This window comes from Miniopterus schreibersii (assembly GCF_964146895.1).
Source record: "Miniopterus schreibersii genome assembly, chromosome: 5".
Taxonomy (NCBI): domain Eukaryota; kingdom Metazoa; phylum Chordata; class Mammalia; order Chiroptera; family Miniopteridae; genus Miniopterus; species Miniopterus schreibersii.
The window spans coordinates 35,533,848-35,551,192 of NC_138106.1; the positions used below are offsets into that span (position 1 = coordinate 35,533,848).

The following is a 17,345-nucleotide window of genomic DNA, read 5'->3' on the forward strand; positions in this document are numbered from 1 at the left end:
GGCAAGTCACTTAGCCTCCCTGAGACTCGGGGTCCTGCTTGTAAAACAGGAGTGACACTATCCAGCCCCGGGTCATGACGACGGCCAAGTGACCAGCTATAGGGAAGGGCCCGGCCCGCGCCGCCCGGGCCGTGCGCCCTCAGGGTTCGCAGCGCTCTCCTTCCCTCCTGAGGTAGGTCGCGCAGACATCCCTGGCTGCTCCCAGCGTCCCAAGGCTGCGCCCGCCAAGGAGCCCCCGGGAGCCAAGCGGATTCCCCGACGTCCGACCTAAAACCCGAGCCCCCGCGCGCCGTCTGAAGTGGGCGGGGCGCGGGCGCGGGGCGTCCCCGGGCGGAGCGTCCCCAGACGGCGCTGTCGGGCCCCCGGACGGAGCGTCCCCGGGCGGAGCGTCCCCAGACGGCGCTGTCGGGCCCCCGGACGGAGCGTCCCCGGGCGGAGCGTCCCCAGGCGGCGCTGTCGGGTCCCGGACGGAGCGTCCCCAGGCGGCGCTGTCGGGCCCCCGGACGGAGCGTCCCCGGGCGGGGCGTCCCCAGGCGGCGCTGTCGGGTCCCGGACGGAGCGTCCCCGGGCGGAGCGTCCCCAGGCGGCGCTGTCGGGCCCCCGGACGGAGCGTCCCCGGGCGGGGCGTCCCCAGGCGGCGCTGTCGGGCCCCCGGACGGAGCGTCCCCGGACGGAGCGTCCCCAGGCGGCGCTGTCGGGCCCCCGGACGGAGCGTCCCCGGGCGGAGCGTCCCCAGGCGGCGCTGTCGGGCCCCCGGGCGACCGCGCCTCCCGCGCTCAGACCGACACGGCTCCGGGCACGATCCTCCGGATGTGGGTGTACGACTTTCTGATGGTGACGCTGCCGTGGTGCGACACCCCCCGCGGCAGCACGCACTCCTCCGTCAGCTTCTGGGCCTCGGGGTCCCAGCAGAGCACGGTGGCGATGACCTCGTTCTTCTCGTCGCGCCCGCCGGTGATGTAGAGCCGGTTGTTGCAGGGCGCGATGCCGCAGCTGGCCCTCTCGTGGCTGAGCTGCGTCACCAGGCACCAGCTGTCCTCCAGCGGGCTGTAGGCGTACAGCGCTCTCATGGCCCCGCCTGGAGACAGAGGGGCACGGGGGCCTTTCACCACTCTTCTGGTTTTCTTGCCCTTTCACCACTAAAACCCTCCTCTGATTAGGTCAAGTCTACCCTCTTGCCCAGAGAAAATATGGATATGTGGGTCTCTCAAACCCCGCAGCGGATCACTAGGGGCGGGGAGTGCTGGAGACACTGTGCATCGCCTTTAAATTCTGCAGCCAGGTGTTAATCAGGTTGCAAGGGACACGCTTGGCTTCCCCGGCTGCCAAAATGTACCCCAAGACTGCTCCCTGTCAGAAATAACACCTGGTGCATCAGGGAGACTCCACTCCTAATCCCAGCTCTGCCACTTTTTGATCTGTAACCAGGAGCATGTGATTATGGACGTCAGAAGGTCCATGAGCATGAAATAACTGGCATGAGGCCTGGTACATAGAAGCCATCGCTAGGTAACAGCAACCACAGGCGGCAGCCCTTCTTCAGACTGAGCCTGCCCTGGGATAAGAGCCCGTTACTCGTCTCCAGATGAGACCTTTAAGCAGAGTCATGAGCCTGACCATAAACACACATGAAACCTGAAGCAAGGGAGAGGGGGGGGTTTCCTTATTCTGTTCCCATATTTTACTTCTCTGATTAGCTCTTATTTGCTGACGTTATTTATTTTTGGCATCTCCTTTTACAGTAGTTCTCAGTTCTGGCTGCACATTAAAGTCACCTGTACATTAAAAAACACTTGCACAGTTGGCCAACACCCTCTTTCCCGTTCTGATTTCATTGGTCTGAAGTGAGGCCAAGCCACCCATACTTTTGTGATAAGCTCCCAAGGTGATTCTAATGAGTAGTCAGAACTAAGAGCCATCATCCTTAACAAGTACATGCCAACTTCTGGCAAACTGCAGCTTTTCAGAGCCCCCAAAGCAAGTAGAGAGAGTAAAATTTCCATGAACACAAAATAAGAAATAATGATAGCCTATGTTTATCAGGCACTTGTCATACTTCAATGCCTATACATGTTCCTGCAGCAACTTCTAGCTCTTCCCCTGGGCCCCAGGGATGATCTGCTTTGTGTATCTCCTAAATGTGAGCTATTTTCTGCCTCCTGGACCACCAGGGAAATCCCATCAAGGCCTGGACCAATCCCATCTTCTCTTCCTTTCAACCAGGAATTTGTGAGTTCCCAAGAGGGCTTTGTCTGATCTACCTGCATGACTGTATGGGTGGGGGACCTCGGATGAATAGGAAGCCATTTCTTACTTACCAACGACATAGATGCGGTCCCGGAAACTCACTGCATTGATGCATTTAGCCTCCACTGGCATGGAAGACTTTAAACTCCACTTATTGGTTGAAGGATCGTAACACTGAGTCTTGTCCGTGGCCAGTTTCCCATTGGGCCCTCCCCCAATCACATAGAGCTTCTTCTTATGGCTGGTGGCTGCGAAGGAACTGACATGGACAAGGAGAGGTGCAGCCTGCAGAGACACGGGTCCCCAGGAGAAGTTGTCAGTCGCATTGCCCACAGGACACAGGCCAGGAGCCAGGGGACACAAGCCTGGGCATCCTTTGCCTAAAGTCACAAGGCCTATAGCCTTGACTCCCCTTGAGACACAGAAAGGATCAAAGAACACATCCCTCACCATCCCTCCAGACTCTGGGCAGGTGTTGGATGTTTCCAGCCTATTTCTCCCAGAATTCAGTGCTTAGGTGGGAAGGGGTATTAACAAGAATAAGTGTTTACACAGATGAAACTAGCCAGTGTTGGGGGAAAATGCTTTCTCAAACATGCATATTCATATTCATTCATATATTTATTCACCCAAAAATTATTTATTATATGCCAGGCATTATCCTTGGTGCTTATAATATCTGGGAAGAAAAACTAGTAAAAGGGTTACAAGTGGCCACAGGTAAGCAGACTCTCCCATTCTGGGGCAACATGCAGATTCTGAGGCCAGACTTGTGCTCCCACCCTGTGAACCCCAGGGCACTAAAGGAAACCTCCAAGAGCTTCTTGCCCATTAACATGACCCTCTTGGGTCATGGAGAAACCCACAAGTGCCAAGCAATAAGACTTGCTGAACGGAGATCTTAGGTACACCCCCCACCCAAACATTAAGGGCTCCCTATTTGGCACTCTTCAGGTTGACAGGTCTTGGCTGGATGCCATGAGCACCTGGCTACCTTTGCTGTACCTACAATGACCATGCTTTACACCCTTCAAAGCCAGAACATGCTCTGACATATGGTCTGATAAGGAAAAAGAAAATATGAAAATGGGAATAACCTGGAAATACCAGGAAGTGAGATCACCTTTATTTTTAAAAAAAAAATTGTTGTGGTAAGAACACTTAACATGAGGTCTACCCTCTTAACACATTTTTGAGTGTACAACACAGTATTGTTTTCTCTGTAGGCACAGTGTTGTACAGCAGATCTCCAGAGCTTACCGATATTTATGCCCATTGACTAGCAATTCCTTACCTTTGCCTGAGTGTGATATATACCTGAGTTTGTATTGTTAAACTCCTATATGCAGATATGTAAATGATCATTCATTAATAAGCAAATAAGCAAATAAACAAAGGCTGACTTCTAAGCACTACCAAATGACTCTGCATTCAACAAACTGTGTTAAAGGGATCCCTGTGTGTCCTGTGTGGAGAAGACAAGGACAGATGGCATCTGAGGACACAGAGACTATGGGCCAAGACATGCACCCACATTAAGACCAAGCCTCCCCTCCACATCTGGAGTTCTGGCCAGGATAGGACAGGTGTCCACAGAGCTGGAAGGAAGTCATTTCTGTGACATGATCAGCAATGCTAAAGCAATGGCTCTTATGAGCAGGGAAGCTCAGAGCAACCAAAAATGCTCTCAGTAAGAGCTAAGTGATCAGAAGGCCATATACTGCCATTGACATATACCCTTCCTTAAGCCTTGAGGTAATAATACGAACAGAGTTACCCATAGACATAATCTCCGATACCTCTGACCAGCAGTTGTGGAAGGGGTCGTAGGTCTCCACATTGTTGATCCTCTGAAAGCCATCGAAACCTCCGATCACGTAAACCTTGCCACCCAGCACCACCATCTTATGCCTCCAGCGGCCTATGTTCAAATACTCAATTTGAATCCATTTGTTGATCGAAGAATTGTATTTCCAAACATCGTGCTGTGTTTCTTTGCCACCTAGAAGAGATGCAGAGCATTTAAGATGCCACTAAGATGTGTCAGAAATACAGTTTCTCCCATAATTTCCCACAGGTCCATAAATGCTAAATCCCCAGGCCAGGCCCTCTAAGAAAAGAGAAAAGAAATCCTGAAGGCTTTGTGTGATCTGTTTAGGGAGACAGAGCCAACACAGGGGAACGGAGAGACAGTGTGAGGCTGGGGTGAATAATTCTCCAGACTGTGTCCTGTGTCACCTCTGTGCCCTGAGAGCTCAGGGAAGAGCTGGGTTTCAGAGAGGTGGGACCATGTCCTCCTGTGAAGGCGGGCCAGCAGGAGCCTGGGCTGCGTGTTTGTGTGGCTAAGAGGCAGGATGTAAGGCAGGACAGGTAAGGTTGGACGGTTGCAGACGGGGATAGTAGCACCTTCCTTGACAAGCAGGCAAATTAAAAAGCAGCTTACATTCTATGTTTGCTTATGTATTTTTTAAAAATGCAAACCAAGAAATATTTAAAAGTTCTCTGGGTTTATATCTATATAAAAAATATAAGTGAGGGTTGTCCTGTTTTAAAACAATTTTTATTATAAAAGAATGAGATGCTCACAATAAAAAATGTGAAAGTGAGCTGGTAAATAATGTTTTCAAGACAACTCTCTAAGTAAAGAAAATACATAATTTAGTTAGGAAGAGAGAACAAAATAAAGGAGAACTGTCTTTTTTGGTGACTTTAATCAAATATTTTAACGGCTCTGTGTTTCCACTTACCCATCAGCACAGAGTACCAACTACTTAACGGAAAAGATGTACCTTTCAGACTTAGGCATGTGCCCTGGCGCCCTAGTGCGGCAGTGACCGTCACACGATGCTCCATGTCATCAGGGGTAAGTGTTTCTCTAGGACGGAGCCCAGAAGTGGGTTTCCTAGGTCAAGGGTGTCCATACCTTTGAATTTCTATAGGTGCTGCCAAAGAGCCCTCTAAAGCTGCCCTGGTTGATCTTTCCCCGTACCCCACCCACAGTGGATGTGAGGAGAGATTTTTGGATTGTTTGGGGAGACTTGTTTTTTTATAGCCTAATGGATAAAATAATGCCACAGTTTGGTTTTCCCTGGCTATTAGGGAGACTGAGCTTTTTTCTCTTTTGTACACTTTTTGTTCATTTAGTTTACTTGTTTTTCTTTGGACCGTGTACCTTTTAGAGACCTCTATTTATTTAAAACACTGTGATATTGGTCCCATTTAGGTAGTGTCATTAATTATTAAATAACTATAAACTTTCGAAGAAATGTATGCAGATTTTATTAAAAAGAAGAAAAGCGATGACTTTTACTCCAGAACATAAAAGCAGGCCTGATTCACTAGGCAGGCATAGCAAGTGCCTAGGTGAGAAGTCTCGTTATTGCGATAAACCCACTTATTTAGTGCCTTCAGGACTTTTCAAGGAACTTGAAAAGATCATTCTGAATTTCACTGGGAAGAGTAAATTTGGAAAGATTTCTAAGGAACTTTTGAGAAAGAAGAATGGAGGGGGCTTTCCCTAGCAAATGCATGCTATACTACAAAGCTATGATAAAACCACGTGGTGCTGCCCCAGACCACACAAACAGATAAATGACAAGAGCGCAGAATGGACTAAAAGATAGTGAGATTGCTCAATAAATGGTATTAGAACGCTTGGCTATTCATTTAGAGAGAAATTAAGATAGATACCTATTTCACATTACCCTTAAAATAAACCTCAAACGTAAATGCTTTAAAAGTAACTGAAGAATATATAGGAGAAGATGTTAATGACCTTGGGGTGGAGAGGGACTATCTAAGCAATATTTGAAACCCACACCCAGAATCATATAAGAAAGTTACTATATAAAATATAAATCAAAGTTAAAAGGCAATCGCAGCCTGGGAGAAAGTATTTGTGATACAAATAGCAAAAGGTATATAATAAGAGCTCCAAAAACTTAATAAGAAAAAGACAAACAGCCAATAGAAAAATAAAATGTATGAAGAGATCATTTAAAAAATAAATACAGTTAGCTAATAAGTATATGAAGAGCAGACATTTTTATTCATTACTGTATTCCCAGTGACAAGCTTAGTATACTATGCCTATAGCAGACACCGAATAAACTCCAGTTGTTCCTCTTCTATGAAGGACTGGGCCTCTGGGCCTGCTGCCCCAGATCCTAGTACAGTGCTGCTCACAGGTTAGTGTTCATCGAGTAATTGTGTACTTTCCAAGACAAGACCACCTGAACTCCTGGTTTCCACCTCCTGACCCAGTCAAAGTGACATCATTGCCATTTACAGTAATTCTTCTAGGGTCCTGCCTGCACTCACTCAGGAAAATGCTTAGTGCCACTGGGGGCTTGCTTCAGCATCACGTGGCTCCTGCTTACCTGAGATGTAGACCTCATTTTTTAATGTCACGCATGCAAACTCCACCCACTTCTTATTCTCACTCTCCAGCTCATGCTCCGTCATCGGGAGCTTGGCCACCTCCAGGCGGCTGCGCCTCAGGGGGTCCAGGCAGGTTACCTCTGCCACAAACCGTTCATCCTTGGTGCAGCCGCCGATGATCATGAACACCTCAGACTGGAACTCATGCATCCTGGGCTTGGTGCGCTCAGAAATGATCTGGAAAACCAATAGGAGTACAGGATGACGCAGTGGTTCAGAGCTCAGGCTATAGAGCCAGCAGAGCAGGGCCCAATTCCCAGCTCTGCCAAGGGGCTTCACACAGATAATTCCTAAGCCACTTTTGGCTAAGATAACTACCAATGGCCTACTGAAGAAGGCTGGGTAGCCAACCCCAGAACTATTGTATAGTGGTAATATGTGTGAGTTTCATGTGTATAAATTTAACTGTCCCTATATCATTACCTCCTGATTGCTTTAGTCTTCTCCGCTAAGCTTCGTCTCATCTTTATACAGTAATGAATAAAATATTTTTTCTATTTTTAAGGAGAACCAGGTAGATTCAAATGATATGTGTATTCCTCATTTATTCATTCAACAAACATTTATCAATCACTTACTATATACCGGGGAATCTCCTAAGGCCTGGAGATGAAAATGCCAATACAACATACTTTCTGCCATGGCCAGCCCCCAGCCTAGAGATATTTACAGATGAGGAATTCAGCGGTTAACATGCAGCGGTTGGTGTTACGCTACAGCAATGCGTCAGATGCTGTGAGAATGAGAGGCCTCTGGAGGAGATTACGCTCCAACTGAGTTTTGACGCAGGAGCAGAAGTTGACTAGATGAAGAAGAGGAAAATGGCATCTGAACAGCACCTGCGTCAGCCTGGAGGCTGAAAAAGCAAGTCCGCTTTGGGGAAGTACAAGCAGTGCCTTTGGACTGAGGAGGAAGAAAGGGGCTGGAGAAGCAGCAGGAGGCGAAGTGGGGGTGCCAGGCCCTGGGAGCTCGGGCAGGACGAGTGGGCTTTATCCTGAAAGCGGTGGGGACTCAGTGAAGAAGGCAAACCTAAGAGAGAAATGATTAGGCTTGAGTTTTAGATCATCCAGCTGGTGAGTGAACTGGAGAGAGGCCTGACTGGAGCAGGAAGGTGAATTTTGAGGAACTTTCAGAAATTTGGGAAGGAAATAGTAAGAGCCTGAACTAAGGGAACATCAGGTTTCCCAGAGTGGGCAAGACAACAGCAGCACCCCGTGGAACGGCGACTGGACAGGGCACATGTTGTCCATGTGTGGGTTACCCCCACCAACCTCCTGCCCTGGCACAGCTGGCAAGAGGAAGGATGTGCCAGGCGTGGTGCTGGGTGACTTCTGTTATCTCACCTAATCCTCTCAATAGTTGTCTACGATGCATTGTCATCCCCATTTTGCAGATCAGAAATCCAGGGCTTCTGGAACCGCCCAACTCAAACTATAAACTATAAATCCTCGCCAGCCAGCCTCACCCATGTCTCTGTGAGGCCCACCGGGCACCTACAGCGCCTCCTATCTCACCTCGTTGCCGGAAAGGTGGTACATCCTGGCCTCCTGGAGCAGCGGGAAGACCTCGGGGCACTGCCTGATGAGAGGGTCCGCTTCCACCGTCTCCACAAAGTACCACGGGTCCAGAAGCGGCAAGCGCACGTACTCCAGGATGTAGGGGAGCAAGCAGAGCCGCTCGGGCTGCTTGTGCCGGACCCAGCTCATCACCGTCTCAAACACCTGGGCCTCCTCCGTCACGTACAGGTCATCACTCTTCAAGATGTGGTACAGAGTGTCCACGGGAAGCTCAAGGAACTCCTCGGCGTTCAGAATCTGCACAAAGTTTTGGATGATGTAATTTTGAACTTGCTTCTTTAGACTGTCCAAGGAGTGTGTGTCTGCCAGCCTCAGTATTCCAACACAGTTCTCTGGGTTCAAGGCTTCTGTGAGGAAGCTGGCGCAGGCATCCACCATCCGCAGGAACTAGGAGAACAGAAGGGCAACGAATGAGACCAAAAACGCCTAGTCCACAAGAGGTTTATCAGTGAATTGTGTGTGTGGTAGTGAAAAATTGGCACTAGCTAAATAGATAAAAATACATTCGTACTTTTGACAGCTCTGTAGTCATTAAGAAAACATTTTGTAGAAGAATAGTAAATGGCATAGAAAATTTTTATAATGCTTTAAGTTTAAAAATCTGTTCATAGAATCTGATCAAGCCTCTAGATTTAATCAGCAACTACAGGAAATAGAGTTGAGCCCCGGCCGGTGTGGCCCAGTTGGTTCAGCATGGACCCATGCACCGAAAAGTCGCAGGCTGGTTCCCAGTCAGGGCACATGCCCAGGTTGCAGGCTTGGTCCAGTCTGGGTGTGGGCAGGAGGCAGCCAATCCAATGGATGTTTCTCTCTCACACTGATGTTTCACTCTCTCTCCCTCTCACTCTAAAATCAATAAAAACAAACATACTTTTTAAAAAAGGAAATACAGTTAACCCTTGAAACAATGCGGGGTCTGGGTTGCTGACCTCCCGTGAAGATGGTAATCCATGTATAACTACATGTAGGAGAAAGAGGGACATGTCAAATGACACCATGGGAATATCAGCAAAATCCAGGCTGTGGGAAACTCTACAGAACAAGCAGTTCAATTTCCTCATCAAATACATCACAAGGGGAAGGGGGGAGGGAAGGGAGAGCCTAAGGATGAAAAGATATTTAAGAAACACATCAACCTTTCACAAAGTAGGAACCTTATTTGGATCCCTGATTTAAATAAAATAACTTTAAAAGTCAGAAATTTGTGCAATAACTAATATTTGGTGATGTGAAACAATTATTATAATTTTAAGTGTGATAATAGTATGGCTATGTTTAAAGAAGCATCTTACCTTTTAGAGATATGTACTGAAATACTTGCAGATAAAATGAAAAAGCACTTCAAAAAATCACAGGTGCATTATATCCTAATTTTTTAAATAAATTAAAAAAAAGATATACAGAATATAGGCCTAGAAAAAAGACTGAAGGATAATATTAACAGTTGTCACTCTCTCTGTATATCAGATTCCATAGGACTAATTATGCTGCAGTAAAAAACAATCCCCAAATTTCAGGGGCTTACAGTAAATGTTATTTCTCATTACATGTTTTTCACTGGGCTCTTCATTCCATGACCCAGGATAATGCAAAAGCCCTTGACTTAGATTTGCTGGTCTTGTGACAAGAGAAAAACGGTGGCTTTTAACACTTTTGCTCAGAAGTAGTGCATGCCATTCATTCCCACTCACACTGAACTGACCAGGGTAAGTCTTGTGGCAAAATTTGTTGTCAAAGAAACAGAAACTGGCACCACTACTGTCTGATAAGACTATGAGAATTGTGTTTATTTATATACTTTCTAAATTCTCTAAAATGAATAAGTAACACTATTGTAATGAAAATCAATTTGTAAAATTGATTGGCTTTTGTGTCTTATTTTTCAATTATCATCATCCTCATAATATGAGCCCCTTTTGTATATACAGCCCTTTACAGCTGACAGAGCACTGTCATATCCATTATGTTATTTAATATTCATTTTACTGATGAGGTGTCTCAAATGCATCAGTTCATTCCTATTCATTGTTCTCTAGACCTTAATTTGAACAAGTCCAATCTCCTATCTCCCCTCCTGTCCACAGGGCCCCTTATAAGGTCAAGTTCTCAATGTTCTTAAGTTGATCAATTTAGCAGAAGATTGGAAAAAGGGAGCCAAGCAGGGAGGGCTTGTCTGAAGATAGGGCCTGGTGAGAGCATAGACTGGCAGGCCTGCCAAGGAGATAGCTCTAGTGTCAGGACCTGGGGGTGGCAGGGATGTGGGCATGAAGGATGGGGGTGGGCACAGGACTTAGAGTGGATCAAGCTGACTTAGGCTTCACCCTTCACTCCAGGGCAATCTAGGGACATACATCCCTGATTGTTTAGATCATTTCCAATTGCAAAATATTATCTTTCCCTATCACACCACACTTTCGAATTATCAGTTCAGAAAACATTGATGGAGGGTCAATGTGATGTTGGAGAAAGACCGAATTCTGCTTCAGACATCCCTGTCTGCTGGCCCCAACCATCTGCAGATCTGCTCCTCGCATGAGCAACTGTGGAAACGGTTGAGACTGAGAATTCTAACACCTGTTCAGTTGTTCGCAGACTTTCAGTTCAAAGAGTAAAAATACACAACCGAGACCAAGCCTCGCTGAGCCCTCAGAACCTGTAACCAGAGCCCTTTGTGGCCCTGCCCACAGAGACGTCTATGTGCTGAAAGGGAACTAACTCGCTCATGTGGCAGCCTCCAGAGATAAACAGCAGGTACACCGCGCCAGAGCTTGCGGGAGAGGAAGATGGTATGAAAATCAAACCAATTCTCTAAATATATAGAAAATCTCTGGGAGCCACCTAAGAACCTGGTAACAGTGATTGCCTCTGGCGAGGGGATCTGGTGGCTGGGTTCGGGGTAAAGAAGAAGAATTAGTTTTCACTGTTTACCTTTTTGTACCCCCTTGAATTGTATGCCATGAGGAGGAATTACCTATTTAAAATAAAGCAAGTTTCTCATTAATAGAGGAAACACTAGAAGGGAACACATCAAAATGCTAACTGGTTATCCCAAATGCAGCTTTATAAAGTTATTAATTTGTTTTTTAGACCTTTCTCTATAGACCAAGTTTTCTACACTATGAAGTTGTTTTCAAAATCAGAAAAATGAAATTAACACTGTCTTGCAATTTTCGAGTACATGATGAGAAAATAAAATGTAAAAAATAACATAAAGAGAACCTACAATGTGCCAGCCCCTTTATAGGAACTAGTTTATTTAATCCTCACAGCAACACTATAAAGTAGATATTTATTACCAGTCCTGTTTTATAGATGAGGAAAACAGAGAAGTGAAGTCATTTCTGAGAGATTTATAAATAATACTAAGTAGAACTAAAATTTGAAACTGTCTTATCTGGTTCCAGAAATGCATGTTTTTACATTATCTCAAGCTGCCTCTAGTCAACTAGTGTGTGCAGAGGACGGTGACTTTACAGATGCCAACATAATTTGCACACCTCTCGGGAGAGCTCAGCAGATCTGCTCTGCCTAGACTCGGGAAGGCCTGGCCGACAGGATGCCAGTTCCTGCCCCTGCTTGATGACTGTTGATGAGTAAAGAAGGGAACCGTGAAGGAGAATCCAATCAAGTACCAAAGTTCGTATGTATTGGAAACATTGATCCAAACGTGTCTCTCCCCACTCAGAACCATTCGTTCATCATTCATCCATGTGTTCATTCCCCAAGTGTGCGCTGAGCACCTGTTACGTGCTGGGCTCTCAGCTAGCGCTGGGGTACAGAGGGGAGCAGACAGGGGCACAGTGCCTGTGCTCACTGGAGCTGACGGACGGGCGGGAGTGGCCGGCAGCAACCAAATAATCACACAAGTGTAAAATTACAACCGTGATAAATGCTATGTAACAATGTCCAGTGATTCCACTGCCTGAAACTGAAGAAAGTCCTACTCCTACCCCTCCAGCCGTGCACAGTCTGACTCTAAACTGTCACCTGGAACCTCCTGCTGGAACCCCCCCACACTCAGACCTGTCGACTCACTTCTCCAAACACCCCGAAGCGTACCTATCCCAGGGCCTTTCTATGCTCATGCCATTCCCTCGGCCTGGACCAGCTTCTCCCTCATCACTAGTTGCTAAAATCTCGTTCTCAACCAGCAAGTTTGATTCCAGAGCCCTCTCCCACCCCCTGCCCCACCCCCAGAAAGCACTCAGGATAGCTCCCCCTTAAAAGGAGGGAACTTTTAAGTTTACCTCAAGAAAGGGAAAGGAGCACCATGACCATCACCTTAACTCCCCATGGCTGTTACCTTCATTCAGAGTTGATAAATCCAGGACCAGTGGATGGGCTCCTACAATCGGATGCAAACATGTTTGCACATGTGCTGTTTTTCTGGGAACTGAGTTTGCAAGAGACAACTGTGAGTTGCTCCCTAGTATCCATTCTCCTGAGGACAAAGCCGACACAAGAGGGAAAGCCAGGCTGAGAGAGGACCAGAATCTCACACAGGCTGTGCTTTGAGCCTTTTCTGCCTCTGAACATTTTTAATTCTGGGTCAATACTTGTTTAAGAAGAAAAAAGAAGAGTGGAAGGAAAGAGAAGGGGAAAAAAGTGAGGAGAAATCCCACCAGTTCGTGACGTTCCTTCTCAAAAGCCACTCTTCTAATTCCTCCCTCCTCCGTGCTCCACCAGGCAACTTACTTACCCCTCTTGTGGAACAACAATTACATTTCTGCCTGAACTATAGTCAAAAGCCGCTCAAGGGCAGGTTCTAGGCCATACCTGTGTTTTTACTTCCAGCAGCATCTAGCACAAACTCTGGCAAAAGAAAGGAAAGGGAGAAAGGAGAGAGAAAGGAAGAAAATATTTTGCAGATACCTAGTAGGTACGAAGCCACCCATTATTTTATCTAACGAATAAATTTTATTTCTTAGCGAATATATTTTAACAAGCAATTATGAAATAGATATTAGTATTACCATTTGCACAGGGACGGAAATAGAGACTTCCAAGAGTTAAGTGCGTTGCCCGGTGCCGCACAGCTCGTAGGCGGTAGAGATGGCACTGAGACGCAGCTGGCTAACTTCCCACAGGGCATTGCACTGCCTTGTGACTGGCGTTGTGGAGCTAACACAGTTCCAGGGGAGTCTGAAGAGGCCTGATGGGAACAAGGGTGAGTGGGGATCTCCGAGTTGCCTATGTTCCCCCAAAACATGCCTCCATAATCACTTTTAAGCGTGAGAGGTGTGAGGCAGATCATGCGATCCCAGCCGAGGCTGGGAAACTGCTGAGGAGCGGGGCAGTCAAGGGGACGAGACATTGGTTTGTTTAAAAAAAACTTCTTTTTGCTTCTTCATATTCAAGATTATTTAAGACTTTAGGGCAAATTCTCTGTCTCAGCCTGTCCCAGTGGCACATGAACTTGTTTATTACAGCTGAGCAATGACAGCTAATAGTAACAGACAACCAACTTCCTGTTTGGGGAACATGTGAGCAAAAGGTTACAGCCAGGCACCTGACTCTCAAACAAGGAGACTAAAAATACAATCAAAGAAAACCGCTGGAGACATGGCTACAGTTTCTAGGAGAAGTGTCTGCCTCCGAGAGGATGCACCCTTGCTGTCTCCACTCCCCCTCCTCTGCTTCCCCTCCTGCTCCCCAGAATGGGGTCCTCAGGGCTCATCAGTGGAATTCCACATCTTTCTAGAGGTTCCTTCAAATCCACTCCAGAATAACTGAAGTCCCATTTTTGGTCCAAAGGTCTATAAAGACATTTATATTCTTACTTTTAAGCCCCAACAAACCAGTGTATGTGAAGGGTTTATAAGTTGAATTTTAATAAAATTCAAATTTATTTGAAAGTGTTTCTGAATTCATTGTAAATTTTTTGTCACCACTTTTCTTCTCAGACAATAGTTACTAAAAGTAAAGCTGTTCACCTGTCAGTTCCGTATTGGTGCTAAAGAGGGGTCTTTATACTTAAAAATTGTAAATTACCACTTATCCTAATCTTCCATCCTTGCCTCTCCCTCTCTCTCAGGTGGTACACCCCTCAGACTCTGTCAGAATGTGCTCCCCCACACCTAGGATGTCTTCTGCTCCCTCAAGACTTTCAGTCCTTGGTCTAAACTTGGCTGAGAGGTCTGCTGGTTCCTGGAAGCTATATGGGGTAGGCAGGAAAGGCAAAAGCTAAGACCTGCAAATGGTCAACCCACTAAGGTGGGGCAGGTGTTGGGGGACTGAGGCAACTACAGAGGTGAATTGACTCAGAAGTGGAATCAGAGGGAAAGAAAAGGGGTGGTGCCCAAGGTTGTGGCAAGTTTGGTCTCGATTCAGGAAACAAACAAAACAGCCTCCGAGTTTTCAGAGAACATAGTGGAGGCTCCAACAGACCAGGAGAGCACAATAAAATATATATGCGAGTGGCACTAAGATTCAAGGGGCAAGTGGCAGAGCTGGAGCTAAGTGACTCCCCCCAGGGACAGGGTGAAGGCCGGGGAGGAAGCACCACTGTGAGGATTAGATGGAATGACTGTATGTGGGACATGGTTAGTGCTCAGGATGTGGTGTGTGCATGTGTGTGTGCATGTGCATGTGTGCATGTGTGCATCTGTGTGTGTGTGTGGAGAGCACAGAAGCAGGTATCTAAGTAGAAGCCAGGTCCTGAGAAGCAGGTCCGTGAATGCAGACAGCTGCAACAGGTACAATAGCAGGTAGAGAAGGCAGGAACCTTTGCCTTTGCTTACAGTTTCTTTCTGCCTGGAGCACTTGCCCTCCAATCCTCCCCGTTCTATGAAGTCCAGTTCAAAGTCACCGCCTTCAGAGCCAGAACTTTTCTCAGTCCCTACATTCTGCTCTGGGGTCTGGTTGCTCTCTGGGTTAGAAGCTCATCGGGAATCCTTGTTTTTGAGGCTTCAGAGGTAATGATTGGAGCAAGGTATATGGAGCAGAAGTTTTGGGTTTAGGTCCCAGATCATAGCTCAGCCACTTGATGAGCTGAATATTCTCTGAGCCACTGTTTCCTCATCTGGAAAGTCTCAGTAATAAACTCAAATTGCAAGCTCATTGTGAGGGTATTACTGGCCTTCCCACTCATAGAAATATTGTCAACTTCTGATAAGATCATGTAGGAGAAAGAATACAATAAATTGCTACATAAATGTGATTTATACTTATAATTTTTTATCTCTTTTCCCCCTGATACTTTCTCACAAAGTACCTTGCACATAGAGGACACTTACTAATCTGTGGTAGCTGGGTAGCAGTAAAAGTCATAATCTTGTAGCAACATGGATTTTCATTACTACTAACACTCCCCCATCCCACTTCCACACCTGTGGGCAGCAACCAGGCATCCCAGGCTCACTTACCAGGGAAGGAAGGTGGGGTAGAAAACAGAAGGCAACTTCGGCTTCGAGTTTCTAAATACACTTTCAGAACTTACACTATAAAAATAGTTTTGAAACACCAATTAGTGGTAATAACTGGGCCCTTTGAGCTTCACAAGCCAGAATCCTAAGGAGTCTAGGCATAAAGTTTATGCCAAAACAGTAGAAGTAGGAGAATGGAAGATAATGTGAGAGTCAGCTTTTCCCACATGGGAGGAGTTAACAATTCCCAGGCCTGGGAGAGAGAAGAGGAGTCTAGTGATAGAATGAGAAACAGTTGTGGGTCCCTGGCAGGATGTCCTGCCTCCCAACTCAGGCCAATACTCCAGAGCTAGGGGGATGCTGAAAGCCCCTTAAGGGTTGTGGATTTCAGGACAAAAGAATGTGTGTCCTCACTGCTAAGATGAAATCAGAAATGCAGCTGTCCAGTATAGCAGCGGCAGAAGAGAAAGAGGAGTGTGCTGTTTCTAGACAAAGGGGGCCGATGGTAGCCACTCCAGATTAGCACAGGAGAGTAAATGGAAGTTTCTTGTGTGTCCCTGAGAGCGGAGGGCCTCAGAAGTAGCTGAGAGGATTGGCAGACCTGAAGAAGCCTTACAAAAGGATAAAGAATACCAAATGACCCACAAGGACTGATGGTCAGAACCAGGTGGGACTAGGGACCTTCAGATGATGCCAGCGGGGAAGGGGCCAATGACCAGAGAGAGACTGATGGGAACACAGATGGCCCAGCATGGACCAATGATACAAATGACCATGGTAAGCCCGGGCCAGATGCTTCTTTCTACGATGTCCTGGCACTATGTAAATGCCCCCGGGACTGTATAAACGACCTGAATCCTGAACTGATTGAGTTTTCCTGAAGTGAGATGTCATTAAGTTAACTACAATTTCTGTCGCTGGTAGAACGGGAAGTTCAGGGTAAAGATTAAATTCAATGTTAGAAAAATAATAGATTAAATCATATATATATATATATATATATATATATATATATATATATATATATCTCATACCTGAGTTTGTAGCCTGAGGTTTGGACCCTCTGTACTAGTTAGAACTCAAGAACAATATGACATTTAAAAACAGGCTAAACTAGTCCATGGTGACAGAGGCTAGAGTAGTAGTTCCCCTTGGGGAGATACTGCTTAGGGGAAGGCACAAGAAAGCAATTTGGGATGCCAGAATGTTCTAGATTGGAGTGTGGTTGCATGGTTGTATACACACGTAAAAAATCATCAAGATGTCTACATTTTACTGAACGTAAGTTATACCTAAAAATAAAAAGAAGCAAACATTGAGATCAAACACAGAAATATAAAGTTAACAGAGACACTGTGGGCAGCAGCCAGCTCACTGTGGGGACACCTGGTCGTCCCAAGTGTCCAGGATTCCCCAGAGGGAATCAGGCCTGAGGGGAAGCAGCTGTGCTAGTCTTGCCTCCTGACATGCTCCCATGGAGCACTACTGGTCCCCAGAACCCTCCATTGGGCAGCCCCCTCTGAAGATGCTGAAGGGCCCCAGCTGCCTTTGGGATCATGGCTTGTTTCAAGCCTCGCCCCGAGGGGTGGTTTGTGTAGTGGAGAACACACAGGCTACACATCAGCAGACAGGAGTTTAATCAGGCTCTGGGTTCACTGGCCATGAAACCTGGGGCATTTACTTAATATTGCTGAATCTTATTTCCCTCGTCTATAAA

At 46.5% G+C, this 17,345-nt stretch overlaps 1 protein-coding gene across 1 annotated transcript in view; it reads right to left on the reverse strand.

Moving 5' to 3' along the window:
• Nucleotides 1–776: 776 nt before the first annotated feature.
• KLHL6 (kelch like family member 6) overlaps nucleotides 777–17,345 on the reverse strand; it is a gene marked incomplete at both ends in the record, with an annotated part of 37,718 nt that continues 21,149 nt past the window's right edge. The window contains 5 exons of the mRNA XM_081138038.1: nucleotides 777–1,078; nucleotides 2,319–2,532; nucleotides 4,047–4,249; nucleotides 6,627–6,864; nucleotides 8,202–8,651. Of these exons, the coding sequence (XP_080994164.1) occupies nucleotides 777–1,078; nucleotides 2,319–2,532; nucleotides 4,047–4,249; nucleotides 6,627–6,864; nucleotides 8,202–8,651 (1,407 nt within the window). The remainder of the gene's footprint in view (nucleotides 1,079–2,318; nucleotides 2,533–4,046; nucleotides 4,250–6,626; nucleotides 6,865–8,201; nucleotides 8,652–17,345) is intronic.